Source organism: Ochotona princeps, chromosome 4 (genome assembly GCF_030435755.1).
Source record: "Ochotona princeps isolate mOchPri1 chromosome 4, mOchPri1.hap1, whole genome shotgun sequence".
Classification (NCBI taxonomy): domain Eukaryota; kingdom Metazoa; phylum Chordata; class Mammalia; order Lagomorpha; family Ochotonidae; genus Ochotona; species Ochotona princeps.
The window spans coordinates 14,990,075-15,008,276 of record NC_080835.1 but is presented as its reverse complement, the minus strand read 5'-3'; the positions used below and the strand labels follow the sequence as shown (position 1 = coordinate 15,008,276).

Below are 18,202 nucleotides of genomic sequence, written 5' to 3'. Positions count from 1 at the left end.
TTGTACATGTCAATGGGTATTAAAGCTTAGTTCCGTCTAACCAGCTCCACTATGCAACCCACACAGATGCTGTTGGGTGTCTGTCTAGCCACCCCAGCCCCTGTCCTAGTTTTCGTGCCCTCCCGTGGAAGTGGTAACCCAAGAGGGAGGAGCCCACTATTTCCCTCCCAGGCCTCTCCCACTCCCAGATTATGCACTTTCCAGGTAGTTCTGTGGTTTGACTTGACAGAATTAGCCCCCAGTGCCAGCTTCTACCAGCTGATGCTGTGGCTAAGCCCAAACAACCCTCACCCACTCTAATTTTGTTTGCACCAGTAGGATCAATCAGCCCAGTCTGGCTTTTCCCTGATCTGGTCTGCATGAGGCGCACAGGTATGGTAGCCCTGCCCAGTCTGGTCTGCCCCATCCCAGCTCACGCTCTCCAGTGGGAGTAGCTGTCCAGCAAGGGAACCACCCCTTATTCCCCTGCCGGCTCCGCTCCTCCCTTCCTGGTTCTCACATGTGCTGGTTGGGTGCTGTGGTCACATCCAGTACAGGCAACCTCACCTTGGCACTGGTTTTTGTGGTGACCAAAACCGGCTCAACCCACAGTCTGTTCTGGTGCTTGGATTTGCCAGTGGATGATGAGAACTGATTCAGCCTGGTCTTCTCCCAATCCATGCCAATTGTATGCCAGTGGGTAACTTTCCATGGCCTGTTCTGGGCTGTTTCTTAACATGTTTCTTGTGCTTACCTGCCGGGTCTGTGTCGTGCCAGAGGAGTTGCCCAGGCTCCTCCATCAGAACCCCTCCCAATGCCAGATTTTGCGCATACCAGGGGGACCATGAGCCAGCCCTACTCAGTTCACCTCCTGTCCTAGCAGGAACAGTGGCTTTTCCTGACTGGCCTTCAACCCAAACCGGTCTTTGCTGTTGGATGTTTCAGCCCAGCCATGGCTCGTCCATACCCACATATGGCTCACACATGGCTCAGTAGGGGTTGAGACCTTGCCTAGTCCATCCCACATCTACCCTGGTCCTCCAGGACACCAGAGGGTGTTGGAGTCTGACCCGGCTCGGTGCATCCAATCCCAGTCCACACTTGTGCCAAGGGAGACTACAACCGTTTCCTGATCAGAACGCAGCCCCCATTCCAGGCCATGTGCCTCTTGGTGGGAACCTCAACCCAGCTAGAGTTGTCCCCTTACCTCCCCAACTGGGCCTGTTCCTAGCTGTAGATCACGTGCATGCCAGTGGTTGCTTTGACTCAGCTTGGCTCAGCCCCTCACCTGTCCCGACCTCTGCCTTAGACACTGTGGCTTAGCGTTCCTGGCTCATGCAGACCAGTAGGTGCAACAGCCTAGCTCAGCATGACCTGTGCTCCATCCTGGTCTCTAGTTTCACTTGTGGGTTAAGGTTTGCTCAGTCCTGCCCGGTACACCCTATTCCATTACCAATTGACACATTAGCCAACTGTTGGAGCTACTTTGCCCAGCTCGTCTGACCCCAGTCCTGGACCACATGTTCACCAGCGGGAGCTATGACTCGCCAAGGGAGTTTCCCAAGATCCTCCACTTAATCCACTCCCAGACCCAGTACTCATACATGCCATTGGGTTTTAGGCCAGTGCCCTGTATAGTCTGGCCTTCCATTTGGCCTTGTATGAGCTGGTGAATGTTGCAGCCCGGCCCACCCCTATTCAGGATGCACATTTGGGTGCTGCCCCTCCCCAATCCCATTCACCACCCATTGAGGGTGGCTGGTGGGCCCCGGACCTGCCCAGTCACGGAGACTTCCCCCCTCAGTGTACTCACCCCGAAGGGAGCAGCCCCCGGAGCCCAGGCAGGCCCGGGGACAGCTCACCACGTGCACGTGGTGGCTGGCGTCTGGGATCCAGGCATGAGATGCCCCATCCTGAGACCCACCAGTAGCCGGGAGGGTGCTGGAAATTTAAACTCTGCATGAATTTTTGAAGACCCCATAGCTTTAGAGTGCTAAAGGAAAGGAAGTGCCAACCAAGAATTCTCCGTCTAGTTAAACTATCATTCTGAAAGTGTGGAGTAATATTTTCAGTCATACAGAAAGTGAAAAATTTACCACTCATAGAGAGTTCTGTTCTGCTGAAAGAATTATAGGCTTATGACTTTCAGAAATTCATGATTTAGGGGCTGGCAGAATGGCTCAACTGGCTAATCCTCTGCCTTCAAGCGCTATCATTCTTTGTGGGCACCAGTTTGTGTCCCAGCTACTCCACTTCCCATCCAGCTCTCTGCTTATGGCCTGATAAAGCAGCAAGGATGGCCTGAAGCCTTGGGACCCTACACTCATGTGGGAGACCCAGAAGTCTGGCTTCAGATGGACTCAGCTCAGTCTGTCGCAGCTGTTTGGGGAGTGAACTAGCAGATGCAAGATCTTTCTGTCTCTCCTGCCTTTGCAATACAAGTAAATAAATGTAAAAAAAGAAATTCAGAATTCTAATAGTTTCAAAACTATGTCTTTTCAGCAAATTCATTTGGGAACAAATTTGAGCTGAACTAATTTGTGAGCCTATTTTTAGTCTTTATCTGAATTATTGCAAATATGTGTATATTCCTCCATGAAAATATTAACATACTTAACTCTATGGGATATTTTCCTGTCCCCCGGAAGTGTCATATCATTTCTGGGTTTGTGCAGCATATTGACTGTATCAAATCCCAAAACTTGTCATTCTAAGGAGGGACCAAAGGATTTCATATAAGTAACTGTGAATTTTTCTTAAAGGATGTAACAAGAAAATAAAGTATGGATCCAGGGCCCGGCATGGTAGCCTAGCAGCTAAAGTCCTCACCTTGTACCCACTGAGATCCCAAATGGGCACTGCTTCTAACCCCAGCCACCCCGCTTGTGGCCTGGGAAAGCAGTCAAAGACAGCCCAAAGCCTTGGGATCTTGCACCCATATGGGAGACCCTGGGAAGAAGCTCCTGGCTCCTGGCTTCAGATTGACTCAGTCTCAACTGTTGCAGCCACTTAGGAAGTGAATCAGTGGATAGGGGATCTTCCTGTCTCTCCTCCTCTATGTATATCTGACTTTCTAATAAAAATGAATAAATCTTTTTTAAAAATTATGGATCCAAGAAGTAGAATGCAAGAAATAGTAGTGAGCATAAAACTTAATTAATATATTGGTAAATTTAATAACGCTTGGCATTAAAAAGTCATATATTTTACGCTTAAAAAGCTAGAAAGAATGGACATCCAGATTAGTGGTTATAGCACCAATTAAGATGCCCGTATCCTCAAGGTCATCAGAACGACAACCAGGAGCACTGAGTGGTCCGCAGAAACGGAAGAACAGTAAACTTCCTTCCGGACTAGGGAGAGGAGCTTTCTCTGGTCCTTGCCTGGTTCCGACTTGAAATTAAGAAAGCAATTCCATTTACAAGAGCATCAAAAAGACTACATACTTAGGAATACATCTAACCAAGGAAGTGTACGACTTGCACGCTGAAAACTATAAAGCCCTGCTGAATGAAACTGAAGGAGACCTGTTTAAACAAATGAAAAGTCATCCTCTGTCCATGGGGAATATAAAGATGTAGCAGTGTGAAGATGGCGGTACTACTCAAAACAATCTGCAGATTCATCAGTGTCTCTTTGAAAACCCCAGTAGCTTTTTTCCAGAAGTACGAAGAGTATTCCTCAGATCTATATGAAATTGCAGAAGACCTTGAACAGCAAAGACAATCTTAACAAGGAGAAATATAAAGCGCGAAAAGTCAAACTTCCTGACTACAAAGCTCAATACAAAGCCACAGTAATTAAAGCTGGGAAGTATTATGGCAGACACAGAGACCACGAGTATACATGTAGATGAGGGAGGCAGATATCAATCATGACAGATATGGTCAGTTGATTTCCAGTAAGGGTGCCATTCAATGTTTTGTTTTTTCCTACAAATGTCCTGAGAAACTGGATATTCACAGGAAAAAGAATGAAGTTGGACCTGTTCCTAACACTTCATGCAGAAATTAACTCCAAGTGGCTCAGAGTCCTAGATTAAGAGCTAAAACTACAAATTTGTTGGAGGGAAATGTAGAATGAAGAATTTTTTGCAAAAAATAAAATTTATTTTTATTTGAAAAGCAGATTTACAGAGAGAAGGGGAGAAGCACAGAGAGAGACTTCTTTTGCTGATTCATTCCTCCAAATGGCCACAGTGGTGTGAGCGGAGCTGATCCAAAGCCAGGCGCCAGGAGCTTCTTCTGATCCTCTCTTGTGAGTGCAGTGATCCAAGGACTTGAGTCACCTCCTCAGCCTTTCCAGTCCGCGAACAGGGGGCTGGATCAGAAGTGGAGCAGCTGGCACTAGAACCAGTTTCCACATAGGATGCTGGTGCTGCAAGGGGAGGATGAGCCTGTTGAGCCACCATTCTGGCCCAGGAATCAAATCTTAACATTGTATTTGGCACCGATTTCTCAAATATGACGCCAAGAGTATAAGAAGCAAAAATATAAATAAATTGCACTTAATTAAGAATTTTTGTGCATTTAAAGGATGTGCAAATGGACAACCTATACAATAGGGGAAAATATTTTAAAGTTATATCTAAGAAGACATTAATATTCAGAAGAAATAAAGGGCTCCTACAATTCAACAACAAAATAACCTAACTTAAAAGTTGGATGAAATACTTGAATAGACATCTTTCCAAAGAAATTACAAATATGGCCAATATGTGCATTAGAAAATATTCAACATCATTAGTTTTTGAGGAAATTCAAACCAAAGTCAAAAAAGGAAGAGAGGAAAATGGAGAGGAGAGGAGGAGAGGAGAGGAGAAGGAAAGTCATGTTGGCAAGGATGTAGAAAAATTGGACCTTCATGCTTTCCTGGTGAGAATGGAGCAGCAGTTCTGGGCAAGTCATAGGTATAGGGCCCGGTGGCAGGACCTAGTGGCTAAAGTCCTCGCCTTGAACGCCCCGGGATCCCATATGGACGCCGGTTCTGGTCCCGGCAGCTCCGCTTCCCATCCAGCTCCCTGCTTGTGGTCTGGGAAAACAGTGGAGAACGGCCCTATGCCTTGGGACCCTACAGCTGCATGGGGGACCTGGGGGAGGTTCCAGGTTCCCGGCTTCGGATCGGCACAGCACCAGCCGTTGCACTCACTTGGGCAGTGAGTCATTGGACGGAGGATCTTCCTCTCTGTCTCTCCTCTCGTATATCTGACTTTGTAATAAAAATAAATAAATCTTTTTTTAAAAAAAAAGAGGTATAGGACCCAGCAATTGCACTCCCACATTTATATCTAAAAACTTCAAAGCAGATACTGGAACAGTTGTGCAAAGTGGAAGTAAATCACGTGTCTGTGAGCGGATGCATGGATAGACACACTGTGGTATGTATGTGTAATGGAATATTATTCAGCTTTAAAAAGAAACTTTGTTATGTGCCACGGCATGTGTAGGTCTTGAAATCATTATGCTCTGTAAATAACACACGGCTGGATAAAATCTGTGATTCCATCTGTCTGGGGTGCCTAGCATAAGCAGGCTTATAGACAGAATGGAATAGAAGGTCTCAAGGAGTGTTGCTGTTTAATAATTACAAGGTTTTGGAGGATGGGGAAAACATTTTATATATACATTGTGATGGTGGTTGCACAGCATTATGAGTCTTAATGCCACCAGGTTGTAACTTATCAATGGGAAAAATGATCTTAAAATTGTAACTATTTTACCACATTAAGAAAGTTTTGCAATAAAGAAAGTAAAAGTTCTAAGAAACTTTAGGAGATGAGGAAAGTTATATCTAAGTTATTGAAAGTATGTTTTTGTCCTTGCTTTGTTTTAGAAAATGATTAAGATGTTGAATAAACTTAGACATTTAAAAAATATGTATACAGAAACATTGCAGATTCTGTCAACTGCTTCCAAATTAACAGAAATAACTAAAAAAGTAGAAAAGAGGATTTTTTTTCTCTGTAAAAATTTCCTAACACAGCAAAAGTCAAGAAAAGCAAAGGGAGAAAGGAGAAAAATTCATGGGGAAGGACAAAATAAGAAGTGAGAAAATGCCTCAAACGTATTTAAAAGTCACTTGTTGGCCTGGGGAAGCAGTCGAAGATGGCCCAAGGTCTTGGGACTCTGCACCCGCATGAGAGACCCAGAGGTGGCTCCTGGCTTCAGATTAGTGCAGCTCCGGCCATTGCAGCTGCTTGGGGAGTGAATCAACGGACGGAAGATCTATCCCTATGTCTTTCCTCTTCTCTGTGTATCTGACTTTCCATTAAAAATTTTTTAAAAATAAATCTTTTTTTTTTTTTAAACCAGCCGGTAAGGAATGGGCAATGGGCATGGAGAATAGAATCAGGAGAAGACTACATAAAATGTAGCATTTGGAGTAGTCTTTTAAAGGTCTTTAAGGCTATGCTAAAGTTATTATTTGACTGTTATTAGTTCCTTTATAGCTTAGACCATGACCTAGTCATCAACTTTTTCACCTGGAGGTAGGAAGCACACTGTGGGACTACTTCTTTGCTGGACAGCTTCATAAATTCAAGCTCCATTTCAGACCTCATTTGCTGGAAATGTAGCTTACCCCATTTGCCTGTAACAGCTCATTTGCTGTATTTTTCATTTTACTTTGCACAAGACAATAATGGTACTGCGTTAAACTGCATGGTTGAGTTAACACTTTCATTGCTTGAAAAAACTCTTTTCTTCTAACATAATCTTTTGCTATATATTGTCCTTACACTTCTTCCTAGTTTTAAAAGTCTGTAACTAGCTTTCCTTTCAGGAGGGAAGGAAGTCTGTAATTTTCTCTCATATCCAGTGCTATTGATAGTACCAGCAATAGAGCAGTGTTGTCCTAAATGTTAGCGTACCGTATGTTAAAGATAGGGGAAACTGCTCCTGCTGAAATTGATTTGGGAAAAGAGAAAAGGCATAGATGGCTCCTGAAATTTTTTGTTTTCAGTTCAGAAATTCGGAAAATTATTTTACCTTTAAGATGGTCAATAAATGAAAACGGGCATTTGGAATTACCACTGTTCCCTCCATGCCTGCCATTTTCAGTTTAATGTCTGCCTTTCTACAGAGATTAGCTTGTTTTCCGTTCAGGAATTCAGACGTTTTCTGAAACCTTAAGGCTGCCCTTGGTAGCGATGATTCCCTGGATAATTGCCCATTCTTTGGTGGAATTTCCATTTTTAGATTACTCCAGGCTCTGCAGCCTCTGTTTCTTTGGCAAAAGAACCCAAAGGCAATGGAGTGTATTTTTTCCCTTTCCTGGCCCAGCTTAAACAATGACTCACTTGGGCCCAGGAGCTTTCCTTCATAGTCTCACTTAAGGGCCACCTCTACCCTTGTTCTTCTTATTTGACATTAGTATTCTGTTCAAAAGCTCTTCCATTCTTTGGCACAGGGACTTTGTCTCTGGGATAGTTATCAGGGGACGTGTCCAGCACCCACACTCTGACCTGGAATAGACAACCAGCGATGTCTCCCGGAGCCCAGCCTTCCTCACAGCAGCTGGTAGAGGTCAGGGACAACAGAGAAAGAATATTCTATGGAAGCATAATTCCAAACGTAGGATTTAGGAGCTGATTCGGAGTGCCAGTAACATCCAGTTAGAGACTGAAAGATTCCCTAGGGAGGTGATGCCCGGTGACTGCCTACACCTTCTTCAGTGGGAGGGGAAGACACTCAAAGGACTCCAGGGACTGCCAGAGAGACATGATTATGTAGAACTGAACCTCATCCAACCTGCAGATCAGAGGTGTGAGGGGATGAAAAACAAAAAAAGCTTTTCCCTCTCTTTGGCCGTGTTTCTATCTGGTATTGAATTGTTCGTTTTCATTTCTTCCTCTTGGATTCTTTCCAGTGATGGTTTCTTGGTTTTTTTCTCTTTGTAGTTTTAACAGCGTATGCCAGGGAACTCACATCCTCTTCCGGGAATTCAGCTTCGTCCAGGCCACCCCCCACAACCGGGCATCATTTCTGCGGGCCTTCTGGCGATGCTTCCGAACCGTGGGCAAAAACGGTGGTAAGTCTGTCCCAAGTCCTCATGTTTGGTTTCTTAAAGTTCCTTCCTTCTTTTTTTTTTTTTTCCTTCTTTTAAAGTGCCTTTGTTTTGTCTCTATAAATACCATTTAAAGCTTTCAAGGCTTTGAGGATGCCTTGCTTTTGAAGAGGTACCTGCCCTGGGCCTGCGTCACTACTGCTACTGTTAGAGCAAGTGTAGCTCTGAGCACTTGGCATGTCCTTACTCATTTAATCTTCACAGCAGCTCTTTGTAGATACCACGCCCCTCATCTTGCAACTGGTGAGATTGAAGATCAGATGGGTGAAGTGACTTGGGAAAGTTACATAGTAAAGGGTGGGCCCACATTTATACCCCAGCCATCTGGCTCCAGAGCAAATACTAATATACCATGCAGTTGGAACTGACCTTGGGGTGCAGTGATTTTAGCTGCCACCTGCAATGCCAGCATCTCCTCTGGGCACTAGTTTGAGCCCCACATGTTCCGTTTCTGTTCAAGCTCCCTGCTAATGCACCTGGAAAGCAGCCGCAGGTGGCCCAAGTGCTTGGGCCTCTGCCATCCATGTGCAATACGTGGATGGAGTTGCGGGCTCTTGGCTTCAGCCTGGCTAAGCCCAGGCCATTATGATCAGCCAAGAAGAGAACCAGCAGATAGGAGATTTTTCTGTATCTCTCCCTCTCTCTCTATTACACTGGCCTTCAAATAAATAATCTCTAAAAAGAAAAACAAAAAAGTACCATACAATACATACAAGGAATAATGTGCATATAGCCTACCTCATTTTATTGCATTTTGTTATGTTTCATGATTACTTATTTTTACAAATTAGAGGTTTGTGGCAGACATGTGTTGAACATGTTTATGAAAACCATTTTCCCAAGTATATACTTATCTGATATCTTTGTATTGTGATTCTCACAATATTTCAAGCTTTTCATGATTATTATATCTGTTGTGACATGTGCTGAATGATCGTTGGTGTTACTGTTATAGTTGTTTTGGTTTTGGGGTGCCCACGTTAAAACAGCAAGCTGAATTGGGCCCGGCGGCGTGGTCTAGCGGCTAAAGTCCTCGCCTTGAAAGCCCCGGGATCCCATATGGGCGCCGGTTCTAATCCCGGCAGCTCCACTTCCCATCCAGCTCCCTGCTTGTGGCCTGGGAAAGCAGTTGAGGACGGCCCAATGCTTTGGGACCCTGCACCCGCGTGGGAGACCTGGAAGAGGTTCCTGGTCCCGGCATCGGTTTGGCGCGTACCGGCCCGTTGCGGCTCACTTGGGGAGTGAAACATCGGATGGAAGATCTTCCTCTCTGTCTCTCCTCCTCTCTGTATATCCGGCTTTTCAGTAATAATAAAATCTTTAAAAAAAAAAAAAAAACAAAACAGCAAGCTGAATAAATGTGACTGTGTCCTGACTGTTCCACCGATCACTGTTGGCACTGTTGTCCTTCTCCTTGGGTCTCCCTATTTCCTGAGAAACAGCAATATTGAAATCAGGCCTGTGAGTAACTATGCAGTGATTGGAAGTGTTTGAATAAAAAGAATAGTAGAATATATCTCATTTGAAATCAAAAGCTGAAAATGATTAGATTCTTGAGGAAGGAAAGTGGAAAGCTTAGATCTGAAATCGGGCTTCTTGCACAAGACAAGTTAACCTAGCTGTGAATGCAAAAGAAAAGTTCTTGAAGGACATTGAAAGTGCCACTTCAGTGAGCAACAACAATAAAAATGGAAAATAGCCTTGTTTTGATCTGTATGGAAGATAAACCATTCATAACATTCGCTTGAGCCAAAGCCTACTCTGTAGCAAGGCTCTAAAACTCTTCAAGTTCACATAGGCTGAGAGAGGTGGGGAAGGCTGCAGAAGACAAGTCTTAACACAGTAAGAAACAGTTTATGTTGCTGTAATGAACCATTACAAGTGTTGCTGCAGAATATACAGCAAGTGACCTAGAAGATCCAACACTGTGTAACAGATTATCAGTGCACACAAAACAGGCCCGGCCTGCAGGAAGATACCCCCTAAGACTTTGATAGCAAGACAGAAGTCGATCCCTGACTTCCAAGGACAGACCATGGCTCTCTTTCTAGGGGCTAATGCAAAGCTAAGCCGATGTTCATTTACCATCCCAATTCTGTGAGGGCCTCTGAGAATTGCACTGAATCTGCTGTCTGTGCTCTGTAAATGGAATAACAAAGCCCGGTGACAGCACATCTGCTTACAACATGGCTTACTGAATATGTTAAGCTTACAGTTGAGACCTGCTGCTCTGTGAAAAAAATTTCCTTCATCGTCTTAATGCTTGTTGACAGTACACCTGCTCACCTAAGAGCCCTCCAGGAGATCCACAAGATTTGTATGATTTTCTTGCCTGCTAACATGCCATCCATTCTATAGCCCATGGATGGAGGAATCATTTTGACTTTCAAGTTTCACTGTTTAAGTACGTTCTGCAAAGCCCCAGCTGCCATGACTAGCAATGCTCCTGAATGGATCTGGGTAATGTATATTGGAAACCTTCAGGAAAGGAGTCACCATTCTAGATGCCCTTAAGAATATCTGTGACTCCTGGAAGGAGATCAAAAATGCCAACAGTAGCAGATTCCAACCCTCATGGATGACTTTGAGGGGTTCAAGATTTTAGGGAAGGAAAGAGCTGCAAATGTGGTGGGAATAATAGCAGGAGGCCTAACAGTAGAGACGGAGGCTGAAATGCAACACTGAATAGCCACAGTCTCAAGGTGCACCTCCAGCGCATAGGAGTGGCTTCTTATGGATAAGCCATGATAGTGGTTCCTTGAGATGGAATTTATCCTCTGTGAAGAACCTGTGAGGCAACAATAAAGGATTTGGAATAATACATTAATTTAATGGATAAAGTGGTGGCCAACTTTAAAAAGACTGACTCCAGTTTTGGAAGTTCTGCTGTGAATAAAATGTTATCAAGAAGTTACCACAAGCTACAGAGAAATTGCCCATGATAGAAAGAATCAAAACAGCAAACCTTTTTGTAATGTATTTAGAAATTTAGATGGCCACAGGCATGCCAGCTTTAAGCAGGCACCATCACCATCAAGCCAGCAGCCATCAGCACAGAGGCAAGACCTACCAGCAAAAGGTTATGACTCATCAGAGCTTGCTGCAGTAGCCTAGTGGTTAAGTCCTCACCTTGTATATGTCAGGATCCTATATGGATGCCAGTTCATATCCCAGCGGCTCCACTTCCCATTCAACTCCCTGCTTGTGGTCTGGCAAAGCTATAGAGGATGCCCCATATCTTGGGAGCCTGCACCCATGTAGGAGACCTGGAAGAGGCTCCTGACTCCTGACTTCAGATTGGCTCAGCTCTGGCTGTTGTGTCCTCTTGGGGAATGAACCAGTGGATGAAAAATCTTTGTCTCTCCTCTCTGTAAATCTGCTTTTCCAATAATAAATTAATTAATTTCTGCAAAGACTGACCAAAGGCTCAAATAATTATTAGGTTTTTTTTAAAATAATAAAGTGTTTTGTTCCTTTAAACTCATTAGAACAGGATTTTTATATTTTTTTTAAAAGATTTATTTATTTTTATTGGAAAGTCAGATATACAGAGAGGAGGGGAGACAGAGAGGAAGATCTTCCATCCGATGATTCACTCCCCAAGTGACCACAATGGCTAGTGCTGCACCAATCTGAAGCTAGGAACCAGGAACCTCCCCCAGATCTCCCACGTGGGTGCAGGATCCCAAGGCCTTGGGCCGTCCTCAACTGCTTTCCCAGGCCTCAAGCAGGGAGCTGGATGGGAAGCAGGGTTGCTAGGATTAGAACCGGCGCCCATACTGGATTCCGGCATATCCAAGGTGAGGACCTTAGCCACTAGGCCACTGTGCTGGGCCCAGGATTTTAAAAATCTGTGCCAGGGCAGGCTTTTGGCACAGCAGCCATGAAGTCAGTTGGAATGGCCACATCCCATTTTGGAAGGCCAGAGTTCTAGTTCTACCGCTCCTATTTTTTTTTTTAAGATTTATTTGTTTTAATTGGAAAGGCGGATATACAGAGAGGAGGAGAGACAGGAAGATCTTCCATCTGATGGTTCACTCCCTAAGTGAGCACAACGGCTGGAGCTGAGCCAATCCAAAGCCAGGAGCCAGGAGCTCTTCCTGGTCTCCCACGCAGGTGCAGGGTTCCAATGACTTGGCACAGTCCTCAACTGCTTTCCCAGGCCACAAACAGGGAGCTGGATGGGAAGCAGGGCCACTGGGATTAGAATTGGAGACCATATGGGATCCTGGCATGTGCAAGGTGAGGACTTTATCCATTACGCTATCGTGCTGGGCCCCCTCTACTTTTTTTCAAATTAATTTATTTTATGTTTATTGCAAAGTACGATATACGGAGAGGAGGAGAGACAAAGAAGATCTTCTGTCTGTTGATTTACTCCCCAAGCAGCCACAACAGCTGGAGCTGTGCTGATCCGAAGCCAGGAGCCAGAAGCTTCTTACGGGTCTCCCACATGGGTGCAGGGTCCCAAGGCTTTGGGCCATCCTCGGCTACTTTCCCAGGCCACAAGCAGGGAGCCGGATGGGTAGCGGGGCTGCCAGGATTAGAACTGGCACCCCTATGGGATCCCAAGTGTGCAAGCCAAGGACTTTAGCCACTAGGCTACTGCACTGGGCCCCCTAGGTCTACTTTTGATCCTGGCTTCTTCTAATGCGTATCTTGGGAGGCAACAGGTAATGACTCAAGTTCTTGGGTTCCTGCCACCCACATTGGAAACCCAGATTGAGTTCCAAGCTCCCTTCTGTGGTCTGGCCTAGCCCCAGTTCTTGTGGACATTTGTGGAGTAAATCAACAATGGGAGATCTGCGTTTGTCTTTCTGTGTAGATCTCCCTGTGTGTCTCTTTCTCTTTCTCTCTCCCTCCTTCTGTTCCTCCCTCTCTCCCTCTCCTTCTCTTCTTTCCATCTCTCCATGTCTCCATCTCCTTTTTGCTCTCTCTCCGTCCCTTTCAAAAAATGAACAGAAAGCCTCTTTAAAAAAAAAAGAAAGAAAGAAAATCTTGGACGAATTTGATCGTTTGTTTTCATTAAAAAGTATCAGATCTGGGGTAGTCTCTAGCTTGCCGTAGGAGACACCCTTGGAATGCCCATGTCCCGTGTTGGACTGACTTCGTGCCTGCCTTCTGCTCCGAATTTCACTCTCGTGCTGATACAGACCCTGGGAGGCCGCAGGGATGGTTCAGGTGGCTGGTTCCTACCATCCACGTCCTGGCTCCAGACCCAGCCATTCTGGGCATCTGTGAGGTGGACCAGCAGTTAGGGGCTCTCTTTGTCTATCAGTCTGTCTTTGGCTTTTCTCTCTCTCTCTCTCTCTCTCTTCCTTGAGCACTTTTAAAAATCCTCAAGAAAAGAATCATGTACACTAGAAAATGCAAGTCATTTTTGCTTTTGAATGCTATTGATTTGACATCTCGTGATTATACCCCAAAGACAATAGTAGGAAGGACAGATTTTAATTGGCCTTTATGGAAACTTTGTTGGTGAGGCAAAGGGTGAAAGCACCTCCCGAGGGAGCTTTCTTAAAAAAAAAAAAAGTAGTCCTAGAGAGGCAGGTGTGCTGGTCAGGAACATGTTGCTTGGGACACCTGCAGTGCCTGTCAGAGTGCTGGATGAAATCCCAGCTCTACTTCCTATTCCAGCTTCCTTCTAACACATACCCTCGAAGGCAGAAATGATGGCTCAAGGCCTTGGGTCCCTGTCACCCAAGTGAGAGACCCAGATTGAGGTACTGGCTTGTGGCTACAGCCTGGTTCACTTGTTTTGTTACCGGGCTTTTGAGAGTTAATCAACAACTAGAAGATATCTACATGTCTGCCTCTTCAAAAAAAATGTTTTACAGTGTATTATTACATTCTGAGTATTAAAATAGATTAAATTGCTTCAAAATGTTCAGATTTAGGATCTCGACATCGAAATTTTTTTCATATGTGTTTTCAAGGGCCTGTTCTTATTCCCACCGTCATATTCTGTGTTTTTCCAAATGAATATTGACCATCTTTGAGACAGTTGCTCTAGTGAGCCTTCTTTGAAGAGGATGGCCTGCATTCTGCAGTTAACAGATATTCCTGGTAGATTTGTCACATGCCTGTGCCTGGCACTGAGTTGACAGTAAGTGAGCTGGCGCTGTACACTTCACTCAATGTGCCCTCATCATGGCTACTCTCCTTTGTCATAGACAGCTACTGAAAGTTTTTTTCAAAAATTCCTTCTGCCCAGTATCTTACACTGTCCTAAAAAATAGGCATGGTAGATATTATTGTGCCCATTTTATAAGTAATGAAATTGTGTAATTTACACAAGTTCTGTCCAGAGGGTTGGTAGCAAAACTGTCAAGAGAACACAGGTTTCCTGACCTGCGTATGGACTGTCACTGCTTCTTTGGCATGTAATTGCGTGGACCATCCATCTCTGTTACCCTGTTATGTAAGTGCTTACTGCCCTGGGAACACTGTTGTTGACTTTACAGAACGCTGTACTGGTACATGAAAACCAATATGGACTCTGTGACTCTGTTTTAAGTGAACTAACTGAGAAAAGCCATCCCCCTTGATCTCTACATAAACAAAACCGGGGAATATAAGTGTATAGGTGATGTTTGTGCTATTTGCTTGGAGCCCTTCTTTTCAAATCCCTTTCTAGTTTCTTAGAAAATACTTACTGAATACATGTTATATTGAAGAATGGTATATACAGCCCAAGCCATTTTCTGTGAGATAGCATATGGAGATAACTATGGAAAACAGTCTTCAGATAGGTTGTTTTTTTTTTTTCCTGATTTAGAAGTGGGGCCTCTTCAAGAATTTATTTACTATCACTAGGGAATCATAACATAGCATTTGGACTCTAAGCAGATGTGGGTTTCTTTATCTTTCGAAGAGCAGCTGCCAATGATTCATCCAGCTGCTAAGCGAAAGCAGCTCCAAGTTCCTCCGGACTCTCCTGTGCCCCATCCAAGACCCGGAGCCCAGGCCAGCTCCTCACCACACAGCCTTGGGTTTCCCCAAGATCAAGTGCGACATTGATGTCTAGGTGATCCTAAAGTCTTTGCTTACATAATTCTAATGTATTCCCAGGGTTTTGTTTTTTTTCAGGAAACTTTATAACATCTTTCAGTCCCAGAATGTGTCAGTCCCCAGTTTTAATCCAGAATGAGTGGAAACTCTTGGAGGCAAGGTTGGAAAGGAAAGGATTTATTAAGCCCTGATTTTTTTTTTCCCATTAGAATGCCAAGTACGTACCCAGTGGAGCTGTTGCTAACTGTTCTTCATATAATTGCCTTAGAACATCATGTACATAGTTTAGCATTATCAAGAGGAAAGTAACTCTGCTGGGAGATAGCAAAAGAGCAACAGAGTTCCAGCAAAACAGATCTAAAACTGAAGCCACCTGTGGAGACTAAGGACTTCATCCCCGCTGGCAAGAAGTGTTTTATTCTAGTTTGTAGAAAGTACAGGGTTGCAGTGTCATTTCTGCATGATTGAGTACTAAATGATGCTGATTTTCCCTACATCTGAATTTCAGACAATCTTGTGAAGACTGTATTCAACCTCTTGCCATTCAGGCAATTTTAGACTCTTGGAAGCAAGAAGATCTATTAAAACATATGCCTTGAAAATTCAGCTTTTCACTTTGGCAATGTTTTCAATGTAGAAAGGTTATTCTGAATTTTCCTATTCTGCCAAAGATTGAAATTCCGTATAAGTAAATCTTTCCTTCTACTTAGGGACACTGCTTAAAAGAGCTTATATCCAGTTTACTTTCTTTTAAAAAAAATTTTTTTTAAAGATTTATTTATTTTTATTGGAAAGGCGAATATACAGAGAGGAGGAGAGACAGAGAGGAAGATCTTCCATCTGATGGTTCACTCCCCAAGTGAGCACAACGGCTGGTGGTGCGCCAAACCGAAGCCAGGAACCAGGAACTTCTTCCGGGTCTCCCACGTGGGTGCAGGGTCCCAAAGCTTTGGGCCGTCCTCAACTGCTTTCTCAGGCCACAAGCAGGGAACTGGATGGGAAGTGGAGCTGCCGGGACTAGAACCGGCGCCCACATGGGATCCCGGGGCATTCAAGGCGAGGACTTTAGCTGCTAGGCCACCGTGCCGGGCCCAGTTTACTTTCGACTAGAATTTAGTTTTGGCTTTTTTGCTTTTACCAGCGAGTGTGCACACACACACGTGTGTGCGCGAACACACACACACACACTTTATTTAATAAAAGAGTGGAAAGTCTATCTTCTACCGGCAAAGAAGGGCTTACTAAGGGAATTGTTTGCTTACCACAAACAACAGAAAATTCAGGCAGATCACTCAAAACTATTGTCTTCACTTGTTGGCCAACAGGCAGTGGTGACCCTGTGACCTGAGCAACAATTTCTAAGCAACATTCCAGGGGAATTGGCAAAAAGCCTGCAAGCAGATCTGCCTTCCCAATTAAACAAACAAATAAAATTTTTATTTTTATTTTTATTGGGAAGGCAGATCTACAGAGAGGAGAGACAGAGAGAAAGAGCTTCCATCCACTGGTTCACTCTCCAAGTAGCTCCAACGACCAGAATGGAGCCAGGAGCCAGCAGTCTCTTCCAGGTCTCCCACACAGGTGTAGGGTCCCAAGTCTTTGGGCCACCTTCTACTGCTTTTCTAGGCCACAAACAGGGAGCTGGTTGGGAAGCAGGCAGCTGGGAACTGAAGCAGTACTCATATGAGATGCCAGTGTTTGTGAGGATTAGCCAGTCAAGTCATTGTGTTGGGTCCAAATACATTTTTATCTTAACAACATTTTCAACTTTTGATGGGTTTATTGAGACATAAGTCCTCAGTAAGTCAAGATATATCTGTGTACCAGAACAAATTGAGTATTCCTTAAAGCAGTTCAAAAAAATCTAGCACTTGGCAACATGAAATTCAGCGTCTGGCACCCGACTAAAAATGGCAGACTTTAAACACAGAAAAATATAACCTACAACTGGGAGAAAACTCAAGATTGTAACATCTGCACTAAAAATAATTATAGCAGCAATTAAAAATTAGGTGTTTCTGTATAGGTTGTATCATTTTTCTTTGTAATAATCTTACTTTTAAGGTGGATATCTCTATGGCACAAAAAAATTAAAATTGAAATTTTGAAAGCTAAATAACTGGCTGTAGGTCACACACCTATAAATGAAAAAGCAATGCCAGCAAAAGCTGGAAAACCTAGCTACAGAACACATTATCGTTTCAATATGTTCTCTAGTGACCCTGTCTAAGATGCTGGAAATAGAAATGAGCAAGCAACAATATGTGCTCTCAAGAAGCTCACATTCTAAGGAAAAAAAAAACAGTACTGATTAGGATTTAGTAATTCATAATAAAGGGAGGAAATAGTTCTTTCTGAAGAAACAAGGATAGATTAGTACTTTGGCAGAGCACGTTAAGCATCTACCTGGGGTGCTGACATTTCCGTATGGCAATGGTTCGAATCCCAGTTTCTCTGCTTCCCATCCAGCTCCCTGCTAATGTGCCTGGAAAAGCAGCAAAAGATAGACCAAGTCCTTGGGGTTCTGCACCCATGTGGGAGACCTTGGAAGAAGCTCCTGGATCCAAGCTTTAGATCAGCTCAGCTCCATCCATTGCAGCCATTTGGGAAGTGAATCAGTGGATGGAAGATCAGTCTGTCTCCATCTCTCCTTCTCTTTATATAAATCTGCCTTTCAAATAAAAATAAATCTTTAAAAAAAAAAAAAAGAAAAAGGTAGGGAAAGGTTATGACAACAAAGAACCCAGAGAAGTAGAAAACTGTCAGGTGTATAAGGAATGTATTCTAAAAAGAAAGGATTTGGGAAAAAGCATGAAGATATGAAAAAATATGCTGCCTTTGGAAAATTCTAAGAAGTCCACTGTGCTTTTGAATAACACATAAAAAGCAAAAGCTATCAACATCAAGGAAGTAATGTTGAATGTTTATTCTGTGCTCATCACTGAACAAAATACATTACATGTGTTCTTCAATTTTTAAAATTTTTTCTTTATTTACTTGAGAAGCAACAGGGACAGCCAGGGAGCTGCTATCTGCTGATTCCCTGCCCAAACCCCTGGCAACCGCTGGGATGGGCCAGGCTGAAGCCAGGAGCTAGGAATTCAACCTAGGGTTGCCATGTGGAAGAAAGGGGTCCAACCATTTACCT

The 18,202-nt window shown here is 44.0% G+C and overlaps 1 protein-coding gene across 1 annotated transcript in view; it reads left to right on the top strand.

The window, feature by feature from the left end:
* The window catches only part of CSTPP1 (centriolar satellite-associated tubulin polyglutamylase complex regulator 1), a 204,622-nt gene that overhangs the window by 81,908 nt on the left and 104,512 nt on the right, over positions 1–18,202 (top strand). Inside the window, exon 3 of the mRNA XM_004585348.4 lies at positions 7,877–8,007. Coding sequence (XP_004585405.1) covers positions 7,877–8,007 — 131 coding nt within the window. The remainder of the gene's footprint in view (positions 1–7,876; positions 8,008–18,202) is intronic.